The sequence below is a fragment of the Castor canadensis genome, chromosome 19, assembly GCF_047511655.1.
Source record: "Castor canadensis chromosome 19, mCasCan1.hap1v2, whole genome shotgun sequence".
Taxonomy (NCBI): Eukaryota; Metazoa; Chordata; class Mammalia; order Rodentia; family Castoridae; genus Castor; species Castor canadensis.
Window position 1 is genome coordinate 42,158,736 of NC_133404.1, and position 16,904 is coordinate 42,175,639.

At 42.5% G+C, this 16,904-nt stretch overlaps 1 protein-coding gene across 3 annotated transcripts in view; it reads right to left on the reverse strand.

Moving 5' to 3' along the window:
- The window catches only part of Blm (BLM RecQ like helicase), a 69,243-nt gene that overhangs the window by 34,170 nt on the left and 18,169 nt on the right, over positions 1-16,904 (reverse strand). For all 3 annotated transcript variants that reach the window (XM_074062029.1, XM_074062028.1, XM_074062030.1), the window contains exons 3-10: positions 15,226-15,932; positions 12,822-12,981; positions 11,202-11,329; positions 7,857-7,989; positions 6,969-7,588; positions 5,035-5,226; positions 2,464-2,582; positions 1,208-1,321 (exon numbers count right to left, since the gene is read on the reverse strand). In XM_074062029.1, the coding sequence (XP_073918130.1) occupies positions 1,208-1,321; positions 2,464-2,582; positions 5,035-5,226; positions 6,969-7,588; positions 7,857-7,989; positions 11,202-11,329; positions 12,822-12,981; positions 15,226-15,932 (2,173 nt within the window). The remainder of the gene's footprint in view (positions 1-1,207; positions 1,322-2,463; positions 2,583-5,034; positions 5,227-6,968; positions 7,589-7,856; positions 7,990-11,201; positions 11,330-12,821; positions 12,982-15,225; positions 15,933-16,904) is intronic.

Below are 16,904 nucleotides of genomic sequence, written 5' to 3' on the forward strand. Positions count from 1 at the left end.
TATGCTTCAGCGCATCTGAGGGCCACTGGTGTCTACACTGGTAACAGGATTACAGATATGCATGCATGCTGGTTGAGGAAAAATTCTGGAGGTACGTATGTATTCACATGGAGACCTGTGTGTGTATGTATGTATGCACTTTGTAGCTCTGTCCATACGGGGCCTGGAAGCAATGAAAGCCCACTGGCAACAGCACATCTACACCCACTTCTTGACAGGGACATGTGAAAAGGACACAGAAGTCCTTGATGGAGCTCTGACTGGTCAAGTCTAGGACAAGAGAACATCAGAAAACATAAAGAAAACCGACTGGAACCCACTGAATAAGTTCATACTCACATAAACAAACATAAATAAATAAGTACACAGGATAAACAGGAAAGCTCTTCCTTGTGGTAGAATACCAACTAAATTAGTAAAACCAAAATTTGGCATCCATTACTGTTACAGCTGATTTGGGGAAGAATCATCAAAGGACACAGAAACTCTGATGTCTACCAGGGTATTCACATGGTCTCAGAATACCCATAGCAGGATCTCAACTCATCACAAAAGCTTAAAAAAAAAAAAAAAAAAAAAAAAGTTACAGTGCAGAGCTCCGGCAGGCACTACCTAAGTGGTAAGTTAACTAACAACCCCAGGCACAAATGAATTAACATCGGGTGCCCTACAGGATACATGGGACGCCATCACACCTGCGACACCTCTGCCACAATGAATACTGTGAGCATAATCAGGAGGAGACATCAGCTCTCACAACAAAGGCCTTCACACTTCAAAACTGCCAGAATCATGGAAAAGAGTGACTCTGTTGAGATAGATGGGTTACAGTGGGGTTTTCTTTTGCTATAAAGAACATTATTGAGGCAATCGGTGAAGCTGGAAGTCCACATATTAGGCAACAGATTGTGTCAGTGTGTGTCTTCTGACTTGATAATTACACTACAGTTACGTATGAGAAGTTCTTACTTTTAGGAAATGCACAGTGAAGTACTGAGGGCTAAAAGGATATCATGTCTGCAATTTATAGTCAAATGTTTCAGAAAAACTAGAGAAAGAATGAAAGATAAAGCAATTATAGCAAAATGTCACTGTGTGGGTTTCTGGGTGAAAGTTATACAGGAACTCGTCACATTACACTATTAAAAATGTATGTTTCTTGGTGGCCTGCAATATTATATTTTAAAATAAGGATGTAAACACAAACCTTCTCTGGAGTAACATACAGAAGTTTTATAATCGGGTCTTTTTTTGATAATTGTAGGTAAATACTTGCAGCTTCTGAATCTGTCTTATCACCTGTCAGATATGTAGCTGGAATCTAAGCATAAAAGTAATAAACAATTTCAATTTTACACATTAACCTGACAAAAATCACACTTATCTTTAGGTCTTATAAATATTTTATAAGTCACATAGCAAACTTATCAAAGGAAACATACATCTTACCTACAACAAATAATCAGAACATGCATTTTTAAAAAAGCCTTCTTAAACATAACTCAGAATAACCTTTGCAGTCAGCCACGGCAGCACTGGAATGCCAGCACACAGGTAGCTGAGGCAGAAGAACAGGGTTGGAGCCCAGCCTGCGACATAACGAGACCCCTTTAAAAAAATAATAAGGTGTCTCCACTGTTTACTTTCTTCTCTGCACTTGCTTTACTTTCTATATTTGCAAATAAAGCAAGTATGAACTTAGTACTCAAGAGACTTCAGTTCTAATGTTGGGCTCCTTTTCTTGTTTTTGTTTGTTTTAGGAAACGTCTCTTAAGTTTTAATGTTTAATGACCACGAGAAGGCTGGAACATGAATGGTTGAACAAGGGCCGCACTGACATCCTTTGGAAGAAAAACTCAGCCAGTGTTCTTGGTGAGGTGTGGTGACTCATACCCTGCATTCATCTGTTGACGACAATATGAAGCTTTGGTGGACTGCAGCAATATACATCCTACAACTCAGCTCTGAGGAAGATAGACATGTGTGTGTGGGCACGCACATGTGGATGCATTTTAAGACACAAGGAAAAGAGAGCCACACTGATCTGGCAGTACTAAAAAAGAAACCCCTTTGTATTAGTGAAAAACAATTACACTGGCAAAGTCTAAGCTAAAAGTTCTTCATAAAACATACTCTTGTAGAAGAACAAAATCAGATTGAATTACAGACAGTTCTCTGTATCGGAGTTTTCAAGTACAATAATAATAATAGTAACATTGCCCAACAATGTACAACTAACCTGCTGTGCCTTAGTTATTTCTTTTTTTTATTTCTGTAGTGCTGGGGATTGAACCCAAGGTCTGAGCATGCTCAGCAAACATTCTACCACTGAGCTACACCCCCAGAATAATTCATGAATTATCCAGGTAAGTCAGGAACTATTCAATAAAAATGTGTCTCGAGTACTGACATAGTACTGCTTCTAAGGCACACTTTTATTAGTGCTTTCACATCATAACTTACATCCAATGAAGTCAGCTTTTGGACTTGATCAACTATCAGGGACCTCAAGGGAGAAATGACAATAGTGACCCCAGGAGAAACACAGGCGGGTAGCTGGTAACACAAACTTTTACCACCTCCTGAAAGAGAAATGACGGAGACAATCTGTCAGCTCCTATCTGAGAGGGAGCCACTGCGATGTTGAAAGCAAGTGATGCTGCCCCGGGCCCATCATTTGCCTAATGAATGAGCTGAGCTATTTAGGAACCAAATGGTCTGTCACAGCATTTCACACAGGCGCTTGCAATAGCAAAAATAGGAATCAAGACAAAAAAAAAATCAACTTAATGGAGCTACTTAAAAAGTGGGTTTGGGAAGTCCGAACAGTCAACAGTTTTATTTCTGGCAGTATAAAGCACCCTAAAACCCTAACTGTAGGACTAACATAATTGCTTTCTATATAATATCTATTTTTAAACATTTACAATAATGTTTAGATAGACTATATAATGATATAAACCATGACGAGCTTGATTCAGTATTTGATGACAAACAAAGCACTTTCAAGCTCTCTCTCAGGCTAGAGTCGTGGTTAAAGTGGTAGAACACCTGCCTAGCAAGCATGAGGATGAGTTCAAATCCCAGTGCCAAAAAAAACAAAAGAAAACAAATCTTTCCTTTTCCTTAGTTCTTTGCAGTGTCGGGAATCAAGCCCAGGGCCTCTCATGTGCTAGGAAGGCACTTTATACCCCCAGCCCAGATCTCAGTGTGTTAAACTCCTAGCACGAGCCTCCTGAACTCTGATGACCAGAGCGCCCACTCTTCTCACCAGCGGGACAATGATCCCAGCTCCCTCTGAAATAAAAGGGTAGAACTACATTTCTGTATACTAACATAAGATGAAGAAAAAGAAATTTCAAAAAGACCAAAAAAACTCTTGCTATGTAACTCTAATTCAAAATGGCAAGACAGTAAGCACACATTTCTTTTTCTTTCTCTCTCCTGCTGGGGATCAGCACTGGCCATGCATCTGCAGGACGAGCGCCCCACCACTGAGCTCCCCCAACCACTGAGCTGCCCCCACCACCGAGCTGCCCTCCAGCCCCAAGAACACATTTCAAAGTAACTAAAAATGATTATGTTTCACTGAATTTCCCATTTCACCCATCTGCTAATGGCAGAAACTGGTGCTAGGGAGTTTTTAGGACTTTAAAAACATCTTTTAACTACGTATTACATGCCTTCTTTTTCACGTTAACAGGAAATTTCATTTTGGGATGTATGTGGAAATATCAAGGAAAGAGCAGTGGTGCTGAGAAAAGCAGCAGTGCTTGATTAGCTGCATGAACTCAAGGCACACCATTAGCCTCAGTAGGCCTCAATTTTAGCATCCGCAAAAGCACTGAATCAGTGGTTTAATTTTTTGTCTAAATGAAACATTATTTGGCGTCATTTTATATATATATATATAATATATATATATAATATATATATAATATATATATAATATGTATAAAATCAAGCAGTTGAAATTGGGGTAGCAAGGACCTTGAAAAGACCTCAAGGCCTTAAAGGCCCATGGGAAGTTCTGAAAATCACTGGGTGAGATCACTGCCAAGGTCCTGTGCAGTGCCAGTTTTGGGGTTCCTAGCTTAAGTTGAAATGGAGAACACTGAGCGATCACTATGTTAGTAAAACTTGAAATGCTGATTATTAAGCCAGCATTGTCTAGATTTTAAAATGAGTTTGAAATAACCTGAGGGATGGTGGAGTGGCTCAAGTGATAGAGCACCTGCCTAGCAAAGCCTAGCAATCACGATGCCCTGAGTCCAAGCCCCAGTACTGCCCCCCCCAAAAGAAGAAAAAATCTGGCTGCCCAGTCAATATTATGTAACAATGGTGGCAAGAGCTAACTTGCTAAAGGTCACAAGACAAGCAAAAGACAAGGGAGGAGCACATGGAGATGCCTGATCTCCAGATTCTGCCCGCCTCCTGTCCTAACTGCTTATGGAATATTCTTGTGTGGATGACTAGAAACCACTCAACAGCTGTCACAGGATGCAACAGCACATGAAGTCCTGGACTCTTGGAGACTGGGACCATTTCCTCCCCCTGAGGCTCTATGACACAGGTGCTTCACTCTCATGGTCACCACACGTGAAGGACATGCCTTGCCCACTCACATGGCTCTAGGCACAGAGCTGCTGCACTTGGGGCAAGGCCATTCAGAGCTGATTAATGTAACCACATGCAACACTGTATCGCTCATGGTTTCCCACAGTAACTTTTTGTTGTTGTTGTTCACTTTGTGGGCTTATTTAGACCAGAAAAAGGAAAAATTCCTAAAGAAAAACTCTAGGTCAGGTCAACCCAATGAGTTCTAAGTTGAAAAATCTTAAAAGAGGGCTATAGGCCTTCTGTCAACAACTAGAACAGAGGCCATGAAGTGACATGCTTTTGTACAATGGCAGAGGTTTAAAAGGTCTGTAAATGATAAAATGCTGCGGCTATCTTTTCATTTCTACTGAAGGGCTTTCTTTCACTTAACATCTGCCAGTGGACCCCTGCCAACTCACATCTAAAAATACGTACCAGTGGGCATTAGGATAAAGCAGTCTTCACCGAGCAGTGCAGCATTGATCGCCTCCAGCTGATTAGTTCTAAAATTGTGCAGGCCAAATTTTTTATGAAAAATCTTCATCATTTCTTTTGTATGAGGAAAATTAAGACTTTGGAAGCGTTCATGTTTCATATTCTTGGATGTTAAACTTTGCGCCATCTTGTCTAGGAAAATAACATGGAGAAAACTCTGTGGTAATGCAATAGCCTTTGGGCTTACCTTTGCCTCTGCAGTGTCACTGTAACTGTTGACAGGGTACCTTCCTAATGGATCTCAAGGCCACCGAGAACCTAAGGCCCTATCAAGTCTTCCATTGACTTTCCTGCCACCCCTACCACTACTCTTATTTTTATTCTTCTCCCTCGACCTTTAATATTTGCACTATTGGAAATCAAATTCAGGACCTGGAGCATCCTGGGTAAACACGTTGGGCTGGAGGCCCGGCTCAAGTGGTAGAGCACCTGCCTAGCCAGCACCAAGTGAAGCTCAAACCCCAGTACTGCAAAACAAAAAACTCTACCACTGACAGCTACACCCACAGACCCTCTCTATTGGCTTTAAATTCCCTTTCCTGGCTCCAATTCCCCTGCCCCTTAAATTTGGGAGCTACCAGATACTTGGGACTGGGCTCTTTGCACAGTCTCATGTGGACTTTTCCCAGTTCTGTGATCTTACACGTAACCTGTGTGCAGAGACTACTGAGTATCCTTCTAAGTTCCTCCTGCACATGTCTCCAGGAGTCTGTAAGATATTCCGACCTGAGTGATTTACCAAGAGTTTAAGCAAAATGAGTCTAAAATAGCCCTCCTCAGCTTTTCTCCACATCTGACTGTCTCCTGTCTCTCCTGTTCCTGTGAATGGTATCACAGTGTTCCCAGTCACTGGGGATCTGAAACTTCAGAGTCGCCTGAACCTCGCTTTTCACTGCCCTTGCTCTGTGACCTCACTGTGGCAACCCTGGTTCAGCAGGAACAGGAGGTACTCACACCAGCTCTGGCAGCCACTCTCACTTTGACACTCAACTGTCTCAAAGATAATTGCAAATATCAAGTATGACACATTCTAACAGCATACCAAAATAAGTCCATTAATGGCTATTTTAAAGGTCAACAGCATAACCAGAGGGACAACCTCCGAGGTATTAAGTCAGCAACGACAAAAATAGGGAGGACAGGGCTTCATAAAACTTGCACATGGACACTTGTTTCAGTAAAAAAACACTCTGCAATAACTTTACGGGGCTGATGTAAGGTTTTAAAACTAATTTCGGCTTTACTCTGAAGCCTTTACAGTAGCTGAGTTCACACCTCTCACAGCTCCAAGAAGCCATCTTTCTAGTATTATCAGGAACCCAGTCCTGTACATGGCACACAGCAAGCAACCAATGAGCACATGGTGCAGGAATGAAAAGAAGTCCTGGTTCAAAGAAATAACTTGATTGTTTTAAGGAATTTGACTTTATAATCTTGTAGACTGCCCTATGTGTTAATATTTTGTAATCATTTTTTAGCAATCCAGAATTCTAGAAAATACACGTGGTTAGCTTTTATAAATTCATCTTTTTTTTTTTTTGCCCATCCCGAAATCATTAAATTTGGCTCTCCTGAGCTTTACTGTTTGAGGAAGGAAAAATGTTAATTTAAAGGCAAAGCACATTTGTAATGACTTTAGAGCTTACTACAACAGGCTATAATTACACATTTCATAAACGTACAGCTGCTGCAGAGACAAGAGCAACTTGCCTTTGGAACTGTGATTTGTAATTCATATTATCAGTAGAAATTTGCACAGGAACAATGTGGTTTTCAGGCACTGATGACTTACTATGGTTTTTCTTACACAAGTCCTATTTTGGACAGTTTTGTTTTCCTATAATATTTAAGCATTCAGTTTATTTTAAACTTACCAGTGTACTTCTGAACTGACTCTGAGAAGTTTTTATTTCGAGCAGTAGATACCACTGGCAGACAGTCTGCGTGGGCTGAAGAAATCTCCTCTGATACAGATTTAATCGGCCCACCTTCCCTGACAGGTGGGTAGGAAGCTGTAGAAGATTTGCTGGCTGGTAAATGATGCACTATATTTTCCCAGTCATCATCGTCATCAAAATCATCTATGTCAAAATTATCAATATCACAGAAAGCCTGGCTTTCTCTTTCTAAGTCATTTCCTGAAGCAGTGTGCTTACTCTGATCTTTCACAGCAGTACTTGTGAGAACATTTCCTGGGAAATAAGCACTTTCGTTTCTTTTTTCTCTCCTTGGCGTTTCAGCCCGTTTTCCACTCACAAAGGATTTCTGTAAATGTGGACTGAATCCTGGCCTTTCAGAGAGCACTGTCTTTCCCAGAGTGGTGGAAAGAGAGCTTGAGGGAAGGTATGGAGACGTTAACTCCTTGAGCAAGTTCCCTGCAGGGCAGGAGTCCCCCTCCACAGTGTTCCCAAGTGAATCAGCCCTGTGTCTCCACACTGAACCCAAAAGACTGACATCATTTCTATTAAAATCTCCTTCAGCCAAGAGTTTTCTTCTGAAGAGAAAAAAGAGAACAATGTATTCAGTATATGTAGCTGACTACAGTAGGCCATGAAAATTTATCTTCAGTTTTCAATCCAAACAAAATTTGAATACAAAAGTCCTAAAGGAACAGTTTAAAAAGCAAGTAAATGTAAAACTTGGTGAAGCCCATCCTTGTGTAATTTCTAGGTTAGAAAGTCTGGACACCGCTGTCCGTTTTCTAACTCGGGTGGAATGGGAATGCAGTCAGACACACTTCAGAAGGAGAGAACTCCAGATACCTCATGTTCCGCTGTTCAAGCAGCTCGTCCCCACAGTCCAAAGCCTTCAGTTCATCCACAGGAATGGTGTCAACTAGCCTACAGATGTGGTCCATCACGTGAATGAGCTGCTGCTGGAAATGTATCCATCTGGCTGTAAAGCAACTGTAAATACTTAGAGCAATGGGGTGAAACCCAGGGCCTCACACATGCCCAGCACCAACTGAGTTACACACCCCGAATCGAGTTTTGCACTTTCTCTTAACTAAGCCATATAACTAAGAAATTCAATTTCAAAGGACGTGATGTTTTAGAGGATGGAAAGAAAACAAGTAATTTAGCATAGATCGCTCACCCTCAAGGGCTTAAGGCATGTGGGAGGAAAAGTCAGTTTCTTTGGGGACACAGGGAGGAAACAGTATTCTCAGGGACAAGGACAGAAAGAAGGGGAGGGGCATGTTGAGAAGAGAAGAGGCCATAGGGGCCAGGCCCAGGACAACCAGGGCAGGAGAAAGGGGAAGAGAGGACACCAACAGTGTTCAGAGCACGAAGTGAGGATGACCGAAGACATCTGTACTTGTACTGCTGAGTACTGGTGACTGGAAATAGGGTTGGGGGCTAGAGTTGTAAAAATGGAACCATGGAATACCTGTGTCACTGCTGTTTTCTATGATGGAGAATGAGCAGCGGATTGGAAAGAGGAGAATGTAGTCTAAAAGAGCTGAAAGCCAAGGCCAGCTCAGAGAGACACAAGTACCTAGACAGTGGAAAGGAGCTCAGGTCTCCCTGCCACATGGATTTCACCTCAGACTACAAGCAAACCCACAAACAAGATGGCAGAGCCTCTGCTGCTGATACACGAGGCATATGGAGAACAAGCAAAGTGAAGACAGACAAACATTGTTTTAATTTTAAAAAAACAACAATTGCAGGTGACTGCCAAAAGTTACAGGCCACTGATCTTGATGTCAAATCAAGGCACCAGTCTAGAACATGCTGTCAAATGGCTGCTCTGTGAACTCTAAAAAGAGGCAACAGTTATGGAGTTAGGAAGAGTTCATAAGAACAAAACAGCCACCTTAATGTATTTCCTTCTTTGGAAAGATTACTAGACTGCCAGGTAACAATAGCTACCATTTATTGAAGGCTTATACTGTACCTTGAAACCGGACAACTCACTACAAAGATAGATATTCTTCTCAGCTGGCAGAAGAGAACAGTGTGTTGGGCCTGGTGGCACATGCCTGCAATCCTAGCATTCAGGAGGCTGTGGCAGGATTCTGCGTTTAAGGCTAGCTTGGGCTATTTAGCAAAACCTGTCTCAAAAAAATGAAAACAAAAACAAAACTAAGGGCCCTCCCCCAACCACCCCAGGTCCAGAGAGGTTTGACTACTTTGCCATAGCACACAGCAGGAGCCACGGTGGGAGACAGGCCTCCATCAGTCTGCATCACTGGACAGACAGCGCCCCATCCGTTTCCTCCTGCCACCTCAGACCCTGACCTTGAAAATCCTCTGAGTCCTTTATACCTCCACAGAAGCAGATTTGAAGCTAGTTGAAGAAGTGTCCTAGAAATCATCTTATTAGTGGGACTTAATGATCCAGACAGGACATGCAGTGGTTATCAGTGTGAGCTGGAGTCTTAAGATTGCTGGTTCAAATCCTACCTCTGCTGTCATCTGATTCCGTGACCACTCTACTGTACCTCAGTTTGCTTATTTGTAAGATGGAGATAAAAGAAAGTGCCTTAAGGGGCCAGTGTAAAGATTAAAGTACTTTACACTGTGGGGCACTCAGGAGAGTGCCTGGGACATGAGATATTTTAGAGACTGAAATACAAAGAAATTTGCAATGCAGAGAGCACTGCACATGTGCACATAGTGCTGCACCTGCCAGACAAATAGTCATGAACAGAAAAGAGCTCAGAAAACTGACTTGGTAGAAATGATACACTTCACAGAAAAGATAAAACTGAGGAAATCCAACAAAGTAAAATAGCAAGAGACACATAAGACAACTGATGAAGTCCAACATCCAAGTAACAGAAGTTTCTAGAGACTGAAAGAGAAAAAGATAAATACAAGTACTGCCATCTCTGCACCTGCCTCCCCCTGTGAGATGTTAAGACGCTGCAAGGCTTCTTGAAAGGGTAGAGACAAAAATGGAATGACTGTTTGGCAAAAGGAAGTCCTAAAACTTATCTTTTGTCCCTGTGTTTTGGGTAAGCCTGGGTTACATCTTATTTTATTTTATTTTGTTTTTGACTGATTGATTGTGGTACCAGAGTGTGAGCTCAGGATCTCATGCTTGCTAGGCAAGTGCTGTACCATTTCAGCCTCTCTGCCACCCCACCCTATTTTTTTTTTTTTTTAGTTTTTAAAAAATTGTTACATTTCCATATTTTAAAATAACAAACGGCACATATCTTGACATCCAGGTCCACAGTTTAATGATTACTAAACAGACAGGCAGCAGTAGTCACAACCACCTGTGCTCTCCCTTCTTAGAGCATGAAGGTACAGAAAAGAACCACCATTTTGAGTCTTTACGACTCATTTCCTGTGTGGGGAGCAGAAAATGTCCTACCCTCCTTTTTCCCCGTGTCTTCCAACTTTCCCCTGTTACATGAAAATAAATCCTTGCTAAAACTTAAAACACAACAACAACAACAACAACAACAACAAAAAAAAAAGAAGAAGAAAGACAAAATACTACCAGAAACCCTTCGGGAGTAAAAGCATCCCAATTCCTAGACTAAGGTGCTTCTGGGAGGTAGAAATTAAGAGCGGAAAGGGCTCTGGTTTTCCAGTCTTACAAAGCTACTGGGTTATTTATACTGGATGCTTAGCAAAAAATTTAAAAAGTGAACTGCAAACAATTCAAACAGGGCTGGAGATGTGGCTTGGTGGTAGAGCACTTGCCTGGCATGCCCAAGGCCCTGGGTTTGATCCTCAGCACTGGTGAAGAACAAAAAGAAAAGAAGAAAGACAAGTGAAAATAAAAAAACATTCAGAACCAAAGCATAGGCAAAGGAGAAGCACGAGGGTTAAAGGTCTAGAAACCAATGTCTAAAGCCTGCGGCGGGGGAGAGCAACATCTGGAGCTTGTGCTTCCCTTACAAGGATTAGAGCTGCGGGGGCAGTCTCTAACAAGTAGCGTTTTCAAGACAGGATGAACCTCATGAGACAAGAGTTTATGAGGCGCTCAAGCAAATGCTGGCTCATCAATGGCTGGGGGATTTTCTGTCAGAGGGAAAGGTTCAGTGAACTTACATTTTCTACTACACAGCCTCAGCAAGGAAATACAATCTTACTTTGCTTAAGAAAGAGAAGCTGAAAAATGTCATATGGCTAAATGCTTTTTACCGTCACCGTCTGTATTGGTTTTGGCATCAGGCTCCTGTGTCATCATTCTCTCTGGTTTTGACAGAAGGTCTTTTGATGTGCTAAGAATGTCCTTTTCTTTGTCAGAGGCATCAAAATCCCTTAACATACTATAAATAAAGAAAAAAACAGCCAAACCAATCATGCTATAGACTGGACCAAAGAAATATGCAGGAAACAGTTACATAATATAAACAAATACATATGCTATGCTGTACTGGAAATAAACAGAGAATAAACCTTGTAAATAACCATTTCCCAATTGCTAAAAATCAAGTAAAAGGTTTTTAAGGTAACGATAAGCCAATGAGCTACACAGTCATCAAAAGGAATGTAAGTGCAGAGGTACGGAAAACATTTTGCAGTGAGATTGAAGAAAGCAGAATACGAAATTACAGTTCGTATCCATTCCAATAATGAACCAAACACAAACAAGGCAAACAGCTGTGGGAAGTGTAACACTACAAGTATCTCTTCTGTCTTATTTAAAATCCTAGCTCGAGTGGCTACACGGTCATTTGTGCAGTTCGATTTTCAACAGTCAAGGAAAAAGCCTAGCATTTGACAAGGAGTCAGAAGGCACAGAGCAAAGTGTGACACTGGATCTTGGTCCTTCTACCGTAACTGTTTCATCCTGGGCAATTCCCAACTCATCCCCGGCCTTCAGCTGTTTCACCTGCTAAATGAGAACGCTGATTTAAGAGTTCAGATGGTATTTGAACTTTGGCTCAGTTTTATAACTTTCTACAGTTCTATCTAATTTTCTAACAGAAAGGAAAAGAGGACAGAGGATAGCACTTATGGTTCTTGGCACCACCACTGAATGGTGCTGCATTTCAACCTTCCCCTCTTCAAACATCCCAACACACCTGTTAAAGCACTAGCCAGGGGGAACTGGGCCAAGTTAACACAAAACGGTCCTTCCCTCCTTATTTATGCAGCTACATGATTAAAAAGGGGCGTCTACACTCCACCACTTAACTGGGCTGTGACCGAGACTGGCGGTTCTCCCACCTCAGACTCCTGAGTAGGAGACTGCACCTGCTTAAGATGTGACTAATTAAATAAAATTTATGAAGTGATTTATTTTCCTGGGTGTGGTGGTGCATACCTGTAATTCCAGCCCTCGAGAGGCTTAGGAAGGAAGATAGTGAGTATGAGAACAGCAATTTCTTTTTTTCTTGTTTTTTTGGTGGGACTAGAGTTTGAACTCAGGGTTTTGCACTTGCAAAGTTGACATTCTACCACTTGAGCCACTCCTCCAGTACATTTTGCTCTGGTTGTTTCAGAAATGGGGTCTCTCAAACTATTTTCCCTGGCTGGTTTTGAACCTCAATCCTCCTGATCTCTGCCTCCCAAATAGCTAGGATTACAGGTGTGAGCCAAGGGTGCTCAGGTAAATGATATATCTTTTTGATGGGAGTAGGGTTTGAACTCAGGGCATGGCACTGGGAAGGCAGGAGTGATACCCTTGAGTCCCGCCTCTAACAACGCTTTCACTTGGCTGCAAGATAAAGTCCAGAAGCACACAACACATTAGCGTTGTCTTACCTAAGACAACCAGTAAATAGCAACAATGCATACTCATCACTAGTTATTCACCTAAAGCATTTTGAAGAGGAAGAAGAAGTGGAGCCGATTTCTTCCTCTGGAGACGGCGGAACAAAATCTGCATCGCCATCCTCACCTAGCTCAATGCATAGAACTGTCTCGGCTGAAAGCAATTCAGCTCCTTCCCCACTGGTCTTCCTTTCACGATTATCTGGAGCAAAACAGTGGATAAACACAGGTTAGCTTAATACCTAAGGAGACAGAAGGAACAGGCGTGAACATTGGGGACAGCCCTCTGTACAGGGCCCTCTCCTCTCACGAGCTCCTGTGGGCTGACTTGGGAGCCACCTGGAGTCAGCCCAGCACTGGACCGAGGCTGAAGATGACTAGCTTAGGGGTTTTCATGCCTGTCTTCATATAATTACAAAGCCCACACTGAGTAGCAGCGCTTTCGTTTTAGTTTTCTACTCACAGAAAGGTAACATGCAGCAGGAAATCTAATGGCACACACTTACTTTGTTTGCTTGTTTTGAAACAGGCTCTTGCTATGCAGCTCAGGCTCCTTCCTCTTGCTTCAGACTCTGAGTGCTGGGATTACAGACAGGTACCACCACACCCAGCACAAACACTGCTGCTTGGACAGATAAACCACCTCTACTTTACCCCAGAGCTACCTATTTGTTTGCATTTCTCTTTTGGGCTAAATGTAATGTCACACTGGTGCTCGCTAATTTATCTTTTACCATAGCTCCTACCAAGTATTCCTTTCAGGAACAGCGACACAACTGATTAGACTATAATCATCTGCTTATTAGCAATCACCATTCAGCTCTCCCTCACCCTATAGCAACCATGATGGAATTCAGGTATTTAAAATTTTTAAAAATTTTAGAGCTGTTGGTGTGGTTCAAGTAGCAGAGTGCCTGCCTAGAAAGCACAAGACCCTGAGTTCAAAAAGTACCCCGAGTACTGAAACAAAACAAAACAAAACAACTAACCAAAAGCAAACTGGTATGCCTACATTAACACCAGACGCTGTGGATGTGGGTGCATGGCTGAAGAGGTAAAATGCTTGCCTTGCAAGTAAGAGGTCCAGAGTTCAAACCGCAGTGCCACCAAAACCCAAAACAAATGGGGCTGAATAACTCTTGTGTCACAGGAGAATGCATGACCCACCATGCACAGTTCAGGTATGACAATGATTTTGGTGTCACTGGTTTATGCATTTGCTGTACTTTTTATTGCTGTTTTAGAGTGCACTCTTTCCACTTAGATGATAGCTCCATTTGCATTTGACCTCCTAAGACCTTCCAGTGAGACCTTTCAGGGTGGAGATGGAAGACAGTGGTGACCATCCCAACACTGAGGAGGCCTAAGCTAATGTGTTTTGTTCAGTTGTTTTTTTGGCAGCACTGGGGTTTGAACTCTGGGCCTCATGATTGCTAGGCAAGTGCTCTACACTTGAGCCACTCTGCCAGTCTCCAGCTTATTTTTTAATCAAAGAAGTTAAAAAAAAAAAAAAAAAAAAAAGACAGTGTTGTTTGCAGTGGTTCTTACCTACAATCCTGGCACATAGGAGGTCGAGGCAGAAGGACTAGAGTTCAAGGTCAGCCTGGGCTACAGAGGGAGACCAACTCAAAGAAAGAAAACGACTTCTAGAGTAAGGGTATAAGGAAAAAACCATTTGTACTCAGCTGTACAATGTGTGCATTAATCTAAGTGTGACTGTAAGAGTTAAAAGATTTGTAAGTTTTATAAAGTAAAAAAACTGACAATGAGCTAAGATTAATTTATTAAGGAGGAGATAAATTTTTAAATGAGTTTCATGCAGACTAAGTGTGCTGTTTATGACGTCTACTTGGGCACAGTAACGCCCAGGCCTCCATGTTCACTCCCACACTCCCCCCGAGCAGCTCCGTTCTGAGGTGTGCTGTCCTGGTGTCCCACTTATCTTTCACACCTGTACCTGTACATTTAGATATGCTCATACACACATATACTCACCACTGGCTCACACTCAGGTTTGACGCCCACGAGCACTTGCTACCCTGCAGGGGCCGGGTGTGTAGAAGGCTAAACCATCATAGTTTGTGTAAGCACATTGCTGTTGGTAGAGTGTCGAAATTGCTGAGGCAATTGGTGAAGCAATGCCTGATGGTACTTTAATAGGACGGTCAGACCATATCATTCATCCATCGTTTGTGTGCAATCATTAGCAATGATTTATATAGCAAGGCTTCACGTCACTTTCCAAGTCTGCCACTAATGACCCACTTAGCCTCTGCAGGTGTTACTTTCTACACATACAAAATTAGTTACCCTGGAGTGAATACACAATATGGCCAACAGACTGTTCCATAAGCATCAGGAGAGCTGGAGACCCTCCAGGATGGAAGCTTATGGTATTTCCTGTTCCCAGTGGAACATACTGAGATGAAGGCAAAACCATTCTTACCTCTGTCATCTCCCACCTGAACTTTCAAAGGGTGATGCTCCTGGGTCCCTTTCTTCTCAAGCACACTGGGAGTGGGGTCATCATCCAGGCAAATCACCCCACTGCTCAAGCATTCCGAGCCTTCCTGCTCCTCAGTTAAGTCAATGTGCAGGCTTTCAGAGCGTGAAGGAGTCGGACCAGTCTTGGCTGTGTTTGCTTTCTCAGGCTGTGCTTTAAAAAAGTTCCTCTTGCCCTTTCTTGATTTCTGAGCTGTGCTTACTCTTACAACGTGATTTCTGAGTGGCGTGGCAAATGCTTTTGAAGTTGCCGAGGTATCAAAATCATCCATATCATCCCAATCATTATTGGGGCTGAAAGAATCTGGCGAAGAACTAAATTCTAATTTCTTGAAGGTGGCATCATGGAGTTGGGGTTTCTTTACAGCTGCTGAGTTCTGGGTGGTACGTAAAACTTCCTGCGGACTCTGCAGTGGATCTAGCAGGAGTGGTTTTGCACCAGTTCCCTGGGTCCGCTGTCCTGCTGGGGTATTCTTAAAGAAGCCATTGGTTCTTGTCTGCTGATTTGGGGTGTGGGGCAGAGGCTCGCTGAAGGAAAAGGCCTCTGATACATTCACATCTTTGTCACTTAACACAGGTGTTCTTGCTACTGATACACTGGTCACGGATGCATCGCTGTCTGATGATGTTTTCTTTTTAAAAGTAAAACCTCTGAGAAATAATGGAGAAGCCAAATGAGGTGTGTTCATTTGTTCTTGTTGATGGGGACTGAACCCAGGGCCTGTGAACACTGAGCAAGCATTCTACCACTGGGCTACAACCCCAGCCCCTAGACAGGGTCATTTTAACAAACCTACTCACTAGATACAGTTCTATAGTACTTTTTTCCTAATTCTAATGCAAGCTACATTAATTGTATTACAAATGAGCAGAGAATCAATCTACCTCCCCTATGATTCCAAAATTTACCAAGTAATTTAAGTCCTATTTGGTATTCTTTGACCCTTCCGTTCAGAGGCTGATGACTCGTTTGAGAGTAACCCAGGACGTTCCCTGCTTTACTTCTCAGAGTGGTGGTCCTTACTGAACATCACCCCCAGAACCCGAAAAGAGAATGAAATGATAAAATTTTAAGGGAAAAGAGTGAAAAGCTGCTAGCCACACTGAGATCTGAAGGACAAACACAGGAGACAGCTGTCCTGTCTGTCTGCTGGGTTTAATGTCATGGAGGTTGCTAGTGACTTTCAGTCACGCACCCAGAACAATCCATGGACATGGCATAAACACCAGCTGCTAGCAGACGGCACTGAGAGTTGAGCAGGGCTGCAGGGAAGGGCACAACTGAAGAGCTGTGGTTTCCTTTTACACTGTTTTAGAAAGGATGTAAAATTATATTAAAACAGAACACATACCTAATGTATACCTATCTGCCCAAATTTACAGTAAAACTGATAATTCATTTAGCTCACAAATCTTTACTGAGCAAGTACAATGTGCCAGGTACCGTGCAAAGGTGTTGACCGATGCTGCTAACACATGCTCTGCTATTAATCTGCAAAATGGAAAACACTGAACCTCTCAGCTTCTCTTCCTCATCTGTACAATGGAAGAGCTGAAAGAAGCTGGCCTGATGGTGCATGACAGTAACTCCAGCATTCTGGAGGCCGAGGCAGGAAGGCTCCA